The following is a 16,867-nucleotide window of genomic DNA, read 5'->3' on the forward strand; positions in this document are numbered from 1 at the left end:
GGCGGGAATTCGAATAACCTACTTTTTTTTTACGGCGCGCGACGTTCTGGTAGTGTGGAACGCGCGTAAACGAAAATGTTCTTTTTTTGAAATTCATACAGATGCCACGCATCGAGCAATAAGAATGTGGCTGTCTGTTGAAACTCTTTGAGCATGAAGGGAATGAAAAAAAAAATAGGAGTGTTGTTATGAAATTCAGTACAACATTACAACACTCTTTTGGATGATGTAATGGTTATTAGAACATTGAGTGTTTTAATGTTGGCAATAAGCTAACTGTTTCAGAATCTTTAATAGAGGATTTAAAGCATGGGTGTAGATAAAATATATTACCTATATTATAACTAACAGGGCAAAGTAACCTATCACACTCGTAACTGGCTAACTATATTGCTGATAACTAATTTACGAATAGTGTTAAGTTCTGGAGTTGCAGAAAAAAAAATTGTAGACTTTTTCAGCAAGCAATGTAATGTAACGTATAGTACCTACGTAATAAGGGCCAATGTTACTTGTAAAACTTTTAAAATGCTATCAGCTGGTGCTGCGAAATACATTTCTGAATTTGTTTTTTTTTTATTATTTAAATGCGATTAATAAAGATAATTAGATTGATATGTTTGATTGAAAAACGGACTGCATTGAATTTTTATTCTAAAACTACTAAAAATAACATACATCACAATTTTTTTATATATTTCATTCCAACTGCAACTCTTCACTTTTACGATGTACAGACACACTGTTTATATGAAAAAAAACCAGCCAATGCATTTATTTCACAATAATGCCTCGGTGTGTTAAAGATATAATAATATTGACACACTTTTTACACAAATCATCTTGCCATAAGTTAAGCATCTATAGCCTGTGTTATGGGTTACGAGACAATTATATATTTAATACAATATACTTACTTAAACATACATAAATTCATATTAACATACATAAATACATTTAAACATCCATGACTCGGAACAAACATAAAAATTCAGTGAAATAATTTAGTTAGAATGCTACGCGTGGCAGCCCTAAGACGTCTCATTCAGTGCCTCAGTAACCGGTATTGTGCAAGCATAATTATATGTAAACTATATATTTGGGTACACGCTTACGCGGCTTAATTACGAAAACTGAGATATTTAGGTGAAATCGGCTGACTTCATGATAATGGTAGCAGTGTTGCTGTACTGGCTGTAAACAACGAAGAAAAAAAGTTGGAGTGTTTGTTTAGATCGACGCCATTTCTGTCAGATATGCGTATTATGTTACGTGTAGCAGAAGAATGCTTGCAGTTAGGATGATTTTAGTAAAAATAATGTAAAACCGTCACAATTACACGCGTTTTAATCCTTTAAAAGTGTTTTATTTAAATGTGTAACACTCGCGTTAATGAAAGAAAATACTATGATTTCAGTAAATGTAACTAAAAGCTATTAACGGCCATTTTCAATAACGTATAGAGATACGTTGTTAACTAGAGAGTTACGGATATATTGCTATCACCGTTTAATGACAAGATCTTATCTATCTATAATTATGTCCAATATAGTTTTACGGCCGTATTCAATAACCTATCTATCCTTAGTTTAACTTACTAGTGGTAGACAAATCTATCCTTTTACGCTTACTTACTTTTCAATAACCTATCGACATAGCTATATAACATGACATAACTATGGATTGATAAGATCTCGTCATTAAACGGTGATAGCAATGTATCCATAACTAGAGATACGTTATTGAAAACGGCCGATAGTCTAATGCTATCTGTCGAAAAGTTATTGAAATGTTAGTAAACGTAAAAGTATAGATTTGTCTACCGCTAGTAAGTTAAACAAAGGATAGATAGGTTATTGAAAACGGCTGTAAAACAATCTAGAGGCTTAGATTAAGGATTGGTCTCCGCTGCGCTCCAACTGCCGGCGTAGTCGCAAAGTGCGGCAACTAATACTACGCTCAAGTGGGCGTACTCGAGCCTGTCTCGAAGAATGTGTGACGTTGTGTGCCACATGTTCTGTTAAACTTTGCTTTTAATTGAAACTAAAATGCCGGGTTGTGTAGTAAAACTTTGAATACTACAAGACAAAAAAATACTGTGATCACATATTATCAGTAAGTATTTTGTATTTTATTAATTTCAATGTAAAATAACACGAAGTGTATGTTGCAAAATTTGAAAGATGCCATTGAGTGTTAAGATGCCACGCACACAAGCATGTAATAGTTGCCGTAATAAAAGAGCTATTGTTCTCAGGTAGTGGGGTATCTAGTTGGAAACCAATCCTTAATCTAAGATTAATCAATTTCTAATAATAATAATTTACTATACAGGGTGTCCCTAAGTTATGGGCTATGAAGGGAAAGTACCTTAAATATCGTAGATTGGGTATTTTACTGAAAGAAGACCTAATGTTATTTTTAAAAGTTAGTAATTCTGCATTCAAAGATTTTCTAAAAGTTACTTGCCTCGTCTGGCAATCGGAACCGACATAGATGTAAAAAAAACACCCCTACTTTTATAAGGCCAATCAAAAGAATGGCCAAAAACTAATAACTCTTCTTAAGTAACATAGTATTTTAAAAGAAAGGAACAACGTAAAATGTTTAAGTAAATTTTCAAGAATGTTATTTATTGCCGACGACGACGTTCGAAAAGTAGCGATATCTAAAAAAAATCTTTGAATGCAGAATTACTAACTTTTAAAAATAACATAAAATCTTCTTTCAGTAAAATACCCTATCTACGATATTTAAGGTACTTTCCCTTCATGTCCCATAAGTTTGGGACACCCTGTATAGTAATAGCTATGTGGCTAAAGTCAATCACCTTATAAAAATTAAACTAATAATTAATATATCTGCCACATTTCCAACAATGCGAACACCTGACAAATCTAGCCAGGAAATATGCAATCCAGTTTCTCTGAACAGCGCTGTTAACTCTATATGGCTATATCGATATCGTTTACCAGTGGCTCCTTTCCACAGGATGCCGGCTAGATTATGGGTACCACAACGGCGCCTGTTTCTGCCGTGAAGCAGTAATGTGTAAGCATTATTGTGTTTCGCTCCGAAGGGCGCCGTAGCTAGTGAAATAACTGGGCAAATGAGACTTAACATCTTATGTCTCAATGTGACGAGCGCAATTGTAATGCCACTCAAAATTTTTGGGTTTTTAAGAATCCTGAGCGGTACTACATTGTAATGTTTAATAATAGTAATGTATTATATAAAAATAATAATAATAATAATCCCATGAGATACCGGAAGATATTATTGTACTCAACTATAATGCTGTCGTGGGAGTTTTAGTGTAATTAGTCCAGAGTGGACAGGTGCCAAAAAACTCAGTACACTTCTTTTTTATGGAAAAGGAGGACAAGGACAAACGAGCGTACGGGTCATCTGGTGTTAAGTGATCACCGCCTTCCACATTACAAACATTAGAGGAATCACAGGAGCGTTGCCAGCCTTTAATGAAGGTGTACCCACATTTCGTCGTCGGGCGGAATCGTCCCGAAAACACCGCACAAGGAAGCTCATTCCACAGCTTTTTAGTACGTGGAAGAAAGCTCCTCCTCTGTGGAGGAACGCCACACATCCAGGTGGTGGTGATTATATCCTATTTTGTACGATCGTGTTAAGGTGAAATTCGGCGGCAGGAATTAGGTGAAACAGTTCTTAGGAACACTTCCCGTGATAAATGCGGGAGAAGACACACAATGAAGCGACGACCCTACGCAACGCCAAGTGATCCAGCCGTTCACAGAGCACTGGATCCCCGACAATTCGAGCTTAATCGTAAGAGCGAATACAGTACGGTCCGCAATACAAATAATTCAGTCAATGACATTTTATTACATAATATGACAATTCGTACGCTGGGTAATTTACTTTATAAGGCAAAATAACGTTTGTCAGTTCAATTAAATACAGTCTATCTAAAATATGTTTATGGTTATTCGAATAAATTCAATTGACAATTCAAAGAGCTGCTTAACCTGATTCCTGCCGCCGAATTCCACCTTCGCACGACACGCCACAAGTTAGGATATCATCCCCACCATCTGGATGTGTGCCGGTCCTCCACAGTGCGGTTTTCAAGGAGCTTTCTTACACTTACTACAAAGCTGTGGAATGAGCCCTTAGGCTTCAAAAAAAGCACATACTCCTTCCTTAAAGGCCGGCAACGCTCCTGTGATTCCTCTGGTGTTGCAAGAGAATGTGGGCGGCGGTGATCACTTAACACCAGGTGACCCGTACGCTCGTTTGTCCTCCTATTCCATAAAAAAATTTAATTACTAAAACTCTGAACACACATTCTATTAATACTCGTACCAGTAAAGCGTACAATTGTTTAAACGATTTGTGCAAGCGTGTTGACAGACATACACCTCACGTTCAGTTCAAGTGTTTGATCCTGTTTTAGATTTTTAAAAGAACAAGCATTATTAAATAGTTCGATTTTTAACGAAGTTAAGTCGCGTTTAGGAAAGAATTATGATACATATGTATAGAGTAAGTGGTACCATTTATATGATGAATATGGATGTTTGTTTCCGAGTCATGGATGTTTATATGTATTTTTGTATATTTAAGTACGTATTAAATAAATCGTTGTCTTGCAACACATAACACAGGCTATGCTTAGTTTGAGGGTAAGATAATTAGTGTAAAAATGTATCAATATTATATTATACTAATATTATAAATGCACTTTTTTTTCTCTTTCACAGAAAAAGGGCTGAACCGAACTGAAAGTTGAAAAAGTGATGGCTTAAATATGCATTTATACTTTGGATTACGACATACGCTACATTTTATCCCGAAAACCTCAAAGGAATTACATTTGCCTTATTATTAGTAGTAATTCAAATTTATACATTCCTAGTCACTGTCGGCGAGTCCATGTAAAAAAAAATACTAGATACTTACAAACCAGTCGAATTGAAAGAAATGGCTTAATATTTATATCAGTTCCTTTTCTTTCTTCACGCGGGCGAAGCCGTAGGCAAAGGCTAGTTTGTGTATATATATATATATATATATATATATATATGAAAACTATACGAAAGTGTAATCAAGACGTGAAGAGTTCTACAGATGTTTTTTTGTCGCGACACATCTAGACAAGAAATTCGGCATATAATATTGTAATAGAACCAGCGTAAGGGAATTTAGACCTAATGGCACGCAAGCTAAGGTCGAATATGAATTTACTTGCTTTTAAATAAACAACCTGTTTACTTGTTTATTCCTTTTTGATGAATGTTTATTATTATCTACATTGTTCGACAACATTTAAGATAATCCTTGAAAATATAAATAAAGGCGCATTTGATATATTAATCATTCATTCATCATTCAGCGACTGCAGAACATTCAGTGCGATTATAACAAAAGATACAAATGTGCCCCAATAGATGACAAATGTGACCTGTGAAACGTAGGCGTACATCGAAATAATAAAACACTATACATAAAAGCTTACCCGTTTTCGCCAACAGATGTCTCTTTCGCCGTAACACCATTAAAATGTATTCTATTTTCGATTTCACCATCAACAAGCACATCGCGCACCACGAAATTAACAATCTCTCTGTTCAGATGACGTCTCAAATACTTAATGTCACTTAACAACTTCCGGTCTCTATGGTCCATGCCACTCGCGTTCCTAAACGCATGATGACGTATATGCGTAACGTTTGTGTCAATGTCAAAGTCATCGCTGTCACTGTCATTGTCACAGGTTGTCGAGCCGAGTAGAAGGAGAATAAGGATTGGCGCGCGAAACAATTTCTTCCACGACATAACTCTGTCAATGGGTGATTTTTTCTTCGCTTTAGGCGTCTTCAGTTCCATTGCTGATCTGTAACAAAATATAGATATGTTTAATTTAAATAATTTAAAATTTAGAAAGTCATTAGTTTACCTATATCAGCAACCTTTACCACACATACTTTTTAAATAATATTTTTGAATTATGCAACATATTTAATTTATACATTTTTTTTGTGGAATAGGAGAACAAACGAGCGTATGAGTCACCTGTTGTAAAGTGATCACAGGAGCGTTGCCGGCCTTTAAGGAAGGTGTACGCGCTTTTTTTGAAGGTACCCATGTCGTATCGTCCCAGAAACACCGCACAAGGAAGTTCATTCCACACCTTTGTAGTACGTGGAAGAAAGCTCCTTGAAAACCGCACTGTGGAGGACCGCCACACATCCAGATCGTGGGGATGATATCCTAACTTGTGGCGTGTCGAAGGTGGAATTCGGCGGCAGGAATCAGGTTAAACAGCTCTTCGGAACACTCTCCGTGATAAATGCGGTAGAAGACACACAATGAAGCGACGTCTCTACGCAACGCCAAGTGATCCAGCCGTTCACAGAGCACTGTGTCCCCGACAATTCGAGCTGCTCTGCGTTGCACGCGGTCAAATGAATCGAGCTGATACCAGGAAGCTCATTCCACAGCTTCGTGGTACGAGGAAGAAAGCTCCTTGAAAACCGCACTGTGGAGGACCACCACCACACATCCATATGGTGGGGATTTTTTACTACTCTTCTACTCTACTATAACTACTCTTCCATAAAAAAAATGTCCTCAAATATAGACCTAAAAAACCAAAATTCATGGATCACGAGACACCCAGCTTAGTAGTAATAGGAATAGAGACATAATACAGTAGATATACAGACATAGAACAGTAAATTCAAATTCAAAAACACTTTATTCATGTAGGTCACGGAAATGACACTTATGACTGTCAAAAAAAATGTTTCTTATTGAATTTACCGCTACTTCGTAAAGAGTTGAGCTAATGAGAAGAAATAGCAAGAAACTCATTGCCACTCTTTTAAGTCAAGATTTACATTTTAATTGTTTTACAAATCATTACAATTACAATATATGCAAAGTGACGCAACAAAAATACTCAAATGTCAAAAGCTGAAAGGCTTACACGAGTAAGTCAAATAGAGAAAATGAAAGTAAATTAATACTTATAAACACAATAGTAATTGAGTATAGTAGATGCATCAATCCACACATACCGTAAATAAATAGAGGCATTATGTGAGCATTTCATAAAATAAAATATATAATAACTTTAACTTTAAAGGAAATAATAATAATAAAAACCACATCAAGCAGACCTCCTGGTAACAAGATCATCCAGCCACCACGAGTAGTACTCTAACATCATACTAGAGCGACAGACTCGACGCACGCACACATACACATGGCTTACACGACCGCTAAGTAATCTTGGGAAGACAAAACTATTGAGTACCACGCCGAGTTAAATAAGCTGCGCCGCGCCGTCAATCTTCTTGTATGTACCAACCCTAGCGCTCCGCCCAGACTTAGGTTTTTTTTTTATGATAATAAGAGACGAGACGAACAGGATGTTCAGCTGATGGTAATTGATACGCCCTGCCCATTACAATGCAGTGCCGCTCAGGATTATTGAAAAACTCAAAATTTCGGAGCAGCACTACAATTGCGCTCGTCACCTTGAGACATAAGATGTTAAGTCTCATTTGCCCAGTAATTTCACTAGCTACGGCGCCCTTCAGACCGAAACACAGTACTGCTTACACATTACTGCTTCACGGCAGAAATAGGCGCCGTTGTGGTACCCATAATCTAGCCGGCATCCTCTGCAAAGGAGCCTCCCACTGGTTAATAAAGGTATAAATTTCAAGGAGACCGCTGAGTTACACTACTGTTTTATCATTTGTTTTGTGATAGACAAATTTCGCGGGTTCAAATTGATTATATCATTATTAGACTAATTAAAGTAAGAAAGTGCATAATATATATTATGTTATAAGTAAGAATATTTCGAATATTAATGAAGAGAAACAAGAATAAAAATTAAACAGACATGAGATAATTATGTAAAGTGCGTTTTATTTATAAAACTTAGTTGTATTCAAGAAATTTTTTATACATCTCTACAAAATGCCATGACAAGCTATATTTTTCATTGCTTGCCAAAATTGGTGCTAAAAGCAATTTAATTGGCCCTGAACCTTTCTATGGTGTCCCCACGGACGAGTAAAATAAGAAGGACTCCGTGTCACCTTACATAACAGTGAGGCACCAAAACAAGCCGGTAAACGTGTAAATACATAGACCCACGCATACACTTACACTAATACAAGCGGATCGGCTGCCATTATGAGATTTGCCATCGTCTGTGACAGATCAGTTTGCGTCGCAATAAAATATTTTTAAATGCCGTTGTGCGTTGTGTAAAAGTTTAAAAACAATACTATAAAAGTATTTGTAGCCATATATGATTACTTAAGGGAGAAAAAATTGTGTATCTGGTATACCTCGTAACCGCACACACACTAGCATAAAGGTGCTTCACTTGCTAATATAACGGCGCGGAGTCCTTTGTTTTTTTACTAGTCCGTGGGTGTCCCTAGGAGTGTTATTAAACCAATCCTTGACACATCATGTTTACAAGAGTGTAATACACTATGGAGCAACACTCCGGGTTTAACCCATTCCAACACTCTAATCCAAGCCTTCAACAAGAAGGCTGCCCATGAGGCACTAGGACCAATTAGGGAAAACTTACGCATTCTAACCAGGACACTAACGGGGCACTGCAGATTAAACAAACACCTCTCAATATTAGGCTTCAAAGACTGCAGAGCATGTAGATGAAACCATTACACATCCTCTCTGAATGTGGTCTTTAATGCGTAAACGTAGCATCTCCTTGGGAAGACCAAGTGTTCAAGCACTTCAGATATGTCAGGTAACAAGATCCATGAAAATAATCAATCTTAGCAGTGAACCATAGTTAACAGTGGCTAACACAATAGATTATATTGGTTGCAGTAAAACAGACCTGCACTGAACTCTAAAGCCTTTTTACAAGGCACACCAATAACATGCTTTTCCTATATGAGCCATAGAGTCAGTTAGGCATACATAAAAGACACTGCCAAGTTGGAGCTGGTCTATACTCTATACTGTTACCATATAAATCTAAATAAGATGGTAATGATATAAATTCAACCAACGTGTGTGTTGCCAGTGATGACTTACGGTACGCAGACGTGGTCGCTAGCTATGGGCCTTATGAGAAAGCTCATGGTCGCTCAGAGGGCAATGGAGAGGGCTATGCTCGGAGTTTCCCTGCGAGATCGAATCAGAAATGAGGAGATCTGTACGAGAAACAAAGTTACCGACATAGCCCAAATGATAGCGAAGCTGAAGTAGGAGTTGGCAGGGGACATGGTTCGACGGACAGATGGCCGTTGGGCAGTTAAGTCCTCGAATTGCGACCAGGTACCGGAAGACGCAGTGTTGGTAGGCCCTCCACAAGACGGACCGGCGATCTGGTCAAGTTTGCCGGAAAACGTTGGATTTGGCATGGGGAAAAGAAACTCCCAGCCCATCTCTTAAATCATATACCAACTTAGTCAACTTAATATAATATTAAACAACTAGCCGACCCAGCAAACGTTGTATTGCTATATAAAGAAGTAAAAAATAAATTTGGGATATAAAAAATAGATGACGACCCATTCTCAGACCTACCAAATATATCGTACATAAAATTTATCATACTACAATAATCATTATATTCGATTGCCATCTTGCAACTGTGGATGGAATAGAATAATATTAAAATCTCGATACAAAGATAGGTATTGATCGTAGACGGGTGAAAATTTAGAGTTGTATGTATTTTTTAATGTTGTATCATAAAAAATTATCTAAAAATTAAAAAATTAAATTAGGAGTGGACTACCCTTAACATTTAGGGAGATGAATAATAGATGTTTTTCCGATTCTCCACCCTAGCCGATATGCACGCTAAGATTCACGAAAATCGGTCGAGCCGTTTCGGAGGAGTTCAGTGACGTACGCCGTGACACGAGAATTGTATATATTAGATTGATTATACGTGGCCTGCGCATAACCAGACAAGAACCAAGTAACCAAAAAACCTTTACACCACTAACGCACAATTTGGCGAAACAAAATTGGTCACACACAGTATATTCTAACGGTCGTTCCCAATATTGAATCATTTAGGAGTTAACTTTTCTGTCCCAATAAATTTATCGACGGTAACTCAACTTATGCGTACACGCCGTCAATGGGACGACGTATAGCATACCAGCGATAGAAGTTTGTATGGAAATTGCAATTCACGCGTCCCAATATAAGGCTATAAGAATGACTTATCCGGTATATTGGGACAGCTTCAGATTATTGACAGCTAATTACTGACAGTAGGAGGTAGTAATTTATCATTATCTTTAGATAGTATATTGGGAACGGCCGTAAGTCAATGCATAAGAAATAGCTATATACAGTTTTCCTTAATCCCTCTCAAAATGACTCTATTTCTGTCTCTGACTACAACAATATTAAAACTAACATTTACGGAAAATTTTATGTTATTCGGACAATACCAGGAATTTTATTTGTTATCGTGTGTTACTACGTAATTTCGGTGAATATAATATTACTCATTACATTCACGCCAGCATTAATGAAATCAACCGCAGAGCATTTGCCGCTCTTAAAATACCAGCTGTTTTAGATGGCTAGCGTCATTCTTACAATGACTTCTTTAAACTTCTTTCCACGTACAACCAAGCTGTGGAGCTTCCTTGGGTGGTGTTTCCAGGATAATACGACATGGGCACCTTATAAAAAAGCACGTACACTTTTCTTAAGGCGAAGAGTAAGCAGAAAACACGCAAACATGGTGGTTTTAGACAAGTTTTGTGGTGAAAGTAAAGCATTTCGAGCTATGAACACTACTTAATCCTGTTTCACATATCCTTTTTTATTTGTAGGTTGCTATTGCTTGCTGTTGGTTATAGTTAACACTGCCGAGCCTTTTTGAACTACCACTTTTCTTTGAAGTTAAACAAGTGTTTTGGCATGGCGTGACGCATTTTTTTGGTATTTCTCTCAGAAAAGTTATTCTTATATCTTGTACTTTTTTGTGTAGGTTCATTTATTCAGATTAGTAGCGAATAACGAGGATTGTAAGCATATAAACTGTTTTCCACCCAAGAATTTTGAATATATTGGCTTTGTTACATAGATGGCGGGCCGGCAGCCGTGATCTCATATCGCTCAAGGTCGCTGGCATTTAGTGTCGCCTTAAAGGCCGGCAATGCTTCTGTTATTCCTCTGTTATTGCAAGAGAATGTGGGAGGCAGTGATCACTTAACACCAGGTGACCCGTACGCCCGTTTGTGCTCTCTTACATAAATAAAAAAATATAAGGAGATCTTCGTGTGCGGTCGGTCCTATTTGCGGTTTTTATATTATAACTTGACTAATGACTACTGATCTCATTTATGAAAAGAAAAATGTCAAAAAATATTCACTTACACTCACACTAACAGGCCACAGAAAGATACCTACAATTCTTTTATACAAGAGGGGGGAAATGTGCAAGACGCAGACGTAATGGAAATCCGAAACACCAGGGGTCTTCATAATAAATACTGGACGGAGATGAGTGGATGCAGACAGACAAAAGAGGCTCTACCATGCATAGATCAGAGGCTCTCTCGCAAGCTGGTGAAACTCACACGATCAAGATTACGTAAGGTAACTCATGTAATAACGGGTCACGGCCCCTTTAACAAGCATCTGTTTAATATAGGTGTTACTGACAGTCCCCTGTGCAGGGCTTGCATGGAGACAGAAGAAACGGCCACACACCTCATCCTGGAGTGCCGTAGTGTGGCCACATACCGCGCCAAACACCTCGGGTCACCGAGGACTCTCCCCGAAATCATGGGTGACATCAGAGGTTTGAGTAACTTCCTTGAGGAGTTGGGATGGCAAGATTAGCAACCCAACCCTATGACGCAAAATAGGCGCATAGCAGACGTCGACTTGCGGAAAGTAGCCCGTGAATACCTATACCAACCTAACACCAGGGGTCAAGGGAGTCATAGCCGACCTTTGAAATAGGAGTATAATCTAATCTCGAAGGTCCCTAAGTCGTATCGGTTCAGGAAAACTACACCCGGTAATTGATTCCATACAATGACTGTACGAGGAAAGAAATTGCTCGCAAAATGTGTGTTTGCCAGAAGTCAACATCATTCGGGTGGAATTTAGCATTTTTATGTAATGTCTGATGGTGGAATACGGCTTCAGGTGTCAAGCTCAACAGCTCCTCTGAGCACTCCCCGTGATAAATACGGTAGAAGATGCAGAGACAACCCACATCTCTACGTAACACCAAATAATGAAGCTGATCGGAGATGACTTGATCATTGATAATGCGATCCGATAAACTTCAATACAATTTCATTAATAAGCGTTATATAAATAATTTAAAATTCTTTCGGCCTTGCTAAAAAGTTATAACTGATAATAAACAAAGAAAATGCAAAATGTTTACAATATCGTTGACAACACTGTCAATATAATGATAACTCTGAAGTTTTCCGAATGACAAGCTGCCTTGCAAATAAACGCGGGAAACGTTATACGTCCGAACAAACCATTCGTAAGCAATATGTCTATTTGTAAACATTTTACATATTCTTGGTTTGTGATTAGTTATAACTTTATGTCAATTTTATTTGTAAGGCCGTAGAGCTATAATCTATATATATAAAAATGAATTGCTGTTCGTTAGTCTCGCTAAAACTCGAGAACGGCTGGACCGATTTGGCAAATTTAGGTCTTGAATTATTTGTGGAAGTCCGGAGAAAGTTTAAAAGGTGAATAAATAGGAAAATGCTCGGAATTAACAACAAATTTTTCCTTTGATGTGTCCATACATAATTTCTATGTATGAATTTATTGACGCACGGTTTGACAGTTCTTCTGTGAAACAATTTCATTACGACAGCAGACAAATTCATAAAAAAACATTATTTTACAGAACAGCGTCGGTCGGGTCAGCTAGTAAATAATATGAATTGGTGCTATAAGATTTGCAGCGACTGATTTTCAAGCGTTATTAATTACGTAGATGAAATGTAAGAAGTATAATGTGATACCTTTAATGTTGACAAAGAAATCTGCAAAACGGTAGAAAATTACACAGGGTTGTCAACTTTGTGTAGAAGTTTAGTATGACTTATTACGAGGATATTTATATATATTTTATTTAAACAGTACGGTTTGAACAGAAAGAGTATTAATACAAATTAAATTTGTAAACAAAATTTATGAACGATGCGGGACTCAAACCCGCAACTACTCGCGCTCCGTCTGAGCGCTCTTAACAACTGAGCCAACCGTTGGAGTGACGCACGGTTCATAAATCTTGGCATGTCTTGTTCAACTCTCAGGTTGTGGCTCCATCTACAGGATCTACTTTACTCAACCCCAATAATTGCATATTAAGAAATTTATTTTTAAGCCACTTGAACGGTTCGTTCAGTTGGTAAGAGCGCTCGGGTAGAACCCGAGAGGTCGCGGGTTCGAGTGCCGCATCGTTCATGAATTTTGGTTACAAATTTAATTTTTGTACTTAATCTAATAAAATAGAGATATCACTTTAAAAATGAAATATTGCTTAAAAAGAACAATATTTATTTAAAAAAAATTAAAACGTATTTTTATAACAATAATATTGACATTATTATTTTTAAAAAGCGTCAGTAGCTCAACATGTAGATTTCGATTACTAAACGAGCCGATTCGATTACTAATTTCTAAGGTCGACTATAACCAGTGGGAGGCTCCTTTGCACAGGATGCCGGCTTATGTGTACCACAACGGCGCCTATTTCTGCCATGATGCAGTAATGTGTAAACATAACTGTGCTTCGGTCTGAAGAGCGCCGTAGCTAGTGAAATTACTGGGCAAATAAGACTTATCATCTTACGTCTCAAGGTGACGAGCGCAATTATTATAGTGCCGCTGAGAATTTTTGGGTTTTTCAAGAAGACTGAGCGATATATATATATATATATATATATATGTGTACATATATTTATATATATATATATATATATATATATATTATTGTAAAATAAGTGTGGGGTGTAGAAGTAAAGCACCCCACGCTCTTTTTTGTATTAAATTTATAAAAAAAAAAACAATTTTTTTGGTGAATTTTATATGAAGCGTGTTTTTTAAACCATTATTTTTTAGTTAAATTTTCTATAAAAGCGTATTCTTAGAACTATTAAGAGAGATTATTAGATAAAAATGATATAAATTGACGAAAATCTTAGTTTGCAAATTGAATAATGGAAAGGCAAATTGAATAATCTTATCAAATCAGTGATTGTCATCAGTCCTCAATAAATCTACAAAGTTTGAATGAAATCTGGCCGTTAAAATTGGGTCAAAATCGCGTCTAAAGGAGTCAGTTACAAACATACATACAAACATACAAGTGAAGCTAATATAAAGCGTATAAAAATATGTTAGCTAAATAAGTATAAGAGAGAGTTTCTTGCGCCGCTTCTTCCCTCTCAGAGCACCATTTGTTTCCCAAGCGGAAGTAGTGTCTAGTATAATAGAAATGACATTAAAAAGAATTCAAGAATCAATTTTGAGAAAATGAATACCTTTTATGCCTTTATATAGAATACTCTATCAAAGAGTACGGATGGCAACCCTAGTATAACATGAAACTCGTAAGCTGCGATAAGTTGATATTTGCAACTGTTTGTACTATTGCAACGTCCGATTAATGACAGCTGGCAGGTAGCGAAACGTCCGATGACGCGATTAAGATTATCCGACGGCGAGCGCGAGATTCATCATTATTAAAAGCGATATAATTACATAACGACTCCACCTATGGCTATATAAAAAATACATTCACGTAGTTAAAAGTATAGAAAATCTACGTGTAAAATCATAAATTATGTTTTTGAACCCAAGTTATATATAAATAAAAGGTTAAAGCTCGAGATTATAGGTAGAAATGTGATAACATTTTCATTATATTAAGTTTTTATGTAAAATATAAGCGCACACATTAATAAAACTTGATTATTATTGAAATAGACTATATAACCTATTTTTTGATATTAATATGTCATTACTTCGACTTACGGGATTGTTGCATTAAACTAAAATAAAGAACCCATTCTTAGTATATACCTACAATTTATCTGCGGAATGCACAAGTAAAACGTGAAATACTTGGTTGTCTCAATACATCCAGATTGTTGAATATTATAAACATTATATTAATGATATTTTGTCCCTATTACAAGCAATGATTTACTGTTAATTAATTGGATAACAATAAAAATTTGATATTTAAACCAAATCGATAAAGTAGTATCGATCATACTGTTAAAACTTGTCGATTTAATGTCGTAAGAAGAATTTTATATGTAATTTGTAGATAAAATCGGAAACTAGATATCATGAGGATTAATTTCATATATAAAACAAATATAATACGTAATTAAAATATTACACTTACATGATAAACAAAACAATAACAAAACACTTGACACTACAAAAATAAACAAATGACAATTCCCCCCGCAAAGCGATTTTCAATTAATTATTTCTTTTAATTTTTGCTCGGATACTTGATATTTAAAGATAAGCCTATTACAATTACTTACCATAGAGTCTTAAAAATCGTATTTGACAAGCTAATTCACTCATACTACAGATTATAACACAAAATAAATACGCAAGTCGACTGGGCCACTCTGGTTGCCTGGACGTTTGACTGTCTAAAGAAAAAAGCCGCTCTAGTTGCCCGGACGTTTCAGTAGATAAGATAATCTCTTTGCATGGGTAATAATTATTGTAAGAGTAGCATTTTTGCCACAGTTAAGTAATTAACATTATTTATATTATGATAACACCACAGAGTAGGGAATGATATGTAGTAGTACCACTGATAATGTAAAATTATATATTCTGCTCCACTACTTTTATCTGTCATTTATACAGCCACTTTTGTCGAGTCTTTGAAAAAATCTAAACTCTATGGCCTAGATGCACAAAGACTCGATCTACAGTTGGCTAAATGCTTATAATTTTTATAGTGTTTAGGAATTCATGGATACGAAATTCTGATATTCATTGTATTAAGTTAAATATTTGCATGCTAGGAATAGTGCTGGCAAAACATATAAGCTCATTATTATAATATTTTAGCACCATTGTATACTATGTTTTAATGTTGAAAAAAAAAGCATTTTTGGTGCCACAGACAACTCAATCTAGGTTAGGTATGGTAGGTTCATAGAAATATTATATAACTAGCTGACCCGGAAAACGTTGTTTTGCCATATAAAGTATAATTCACGCGATAGTTTTATAAGTAATAAAATATTGCCTATATTATAGCCTGTACATCATTTTGTTCTATTGTCAATAGTTTTTGCAACGCACGCAAAAATAGGTTTTCGATTTTACACCTTGTGTTACAAAATAGCAATTTTATTACGGATCCCTAATTTTGAAAAAAAAAACATAGCCTATAGCCTTCCTCGATAAATGGACTACCCAACACTGAAAGAATCATTTCATTCAAATCGGACCAGTAGTACCAGAGATTAGCGCGTTCAAACAAAAAAACAAACACTGCAGCTTTATAATATTAGTATAGATACGTAGTAGATACTATAAAGTATGAGAGTGATATTGAAAGAAGAGTGAATGTAGGAAACATGGTGAATGGAGCTTTACACTTTTTTATGAACAGGCAGAAGATGTCTAATAAGGTTCGTTTGGCTGTGAATGAGGGGGTGTTGGTTCCAACACTCATGTTCGGAAGTCAAAGTTGGGTATGGCAGAAGAAACATGAAAGCAGAATAAATGCAGTTGAGATGAGAGCGTTGAGAAGTATGATAGGAGTTAAACTGAGAAATAGTGAGATAAGGAAACGTTGTGGTCTGAAAGAAGATGC

General features: G+C 36.2%; 1 protein-coding gene across 2 annotated transcripts in view; it reads right to left on the reverse strand.

The window, feature by feature from the left end:
• Positions 1–16,867, reverse strand: part of LOC126973404 (uncharacterized) — a 137,024-nt gene that overhangs the window by 98,270 nt on the left and 21,887 nt on the right. For both annotated transcript variants that reach the window (XM_050820665.1, XM_050820664.1), the window contains exon 2: positions 5,495–5,872. In XM_050820665.1, coding sequence (XP_050676622.1) covers positions 5,495–5,865 — 371 coding nt within the window. In that variant the 5' untranslated portion in view covers positions 5,866–5,872. The remainder of the gene's footprint in view (positions 1–5,494; positions 5,873–16,867) is intronic.

Source organism: Leptidea sinapis, chromosome 29 (assembly GCF_905404315.1).
Source record: "Leptidea sinapis chromosome 29, ilLepSina1.1, whole genome shotgun sequence".
Classification (NCBI taxonomy): Eukaryota; Metazoa; Arthropoda; class Insecta; order Lepidoptera; family Pieridae; genus Leptidea; species Leptidea sinapis.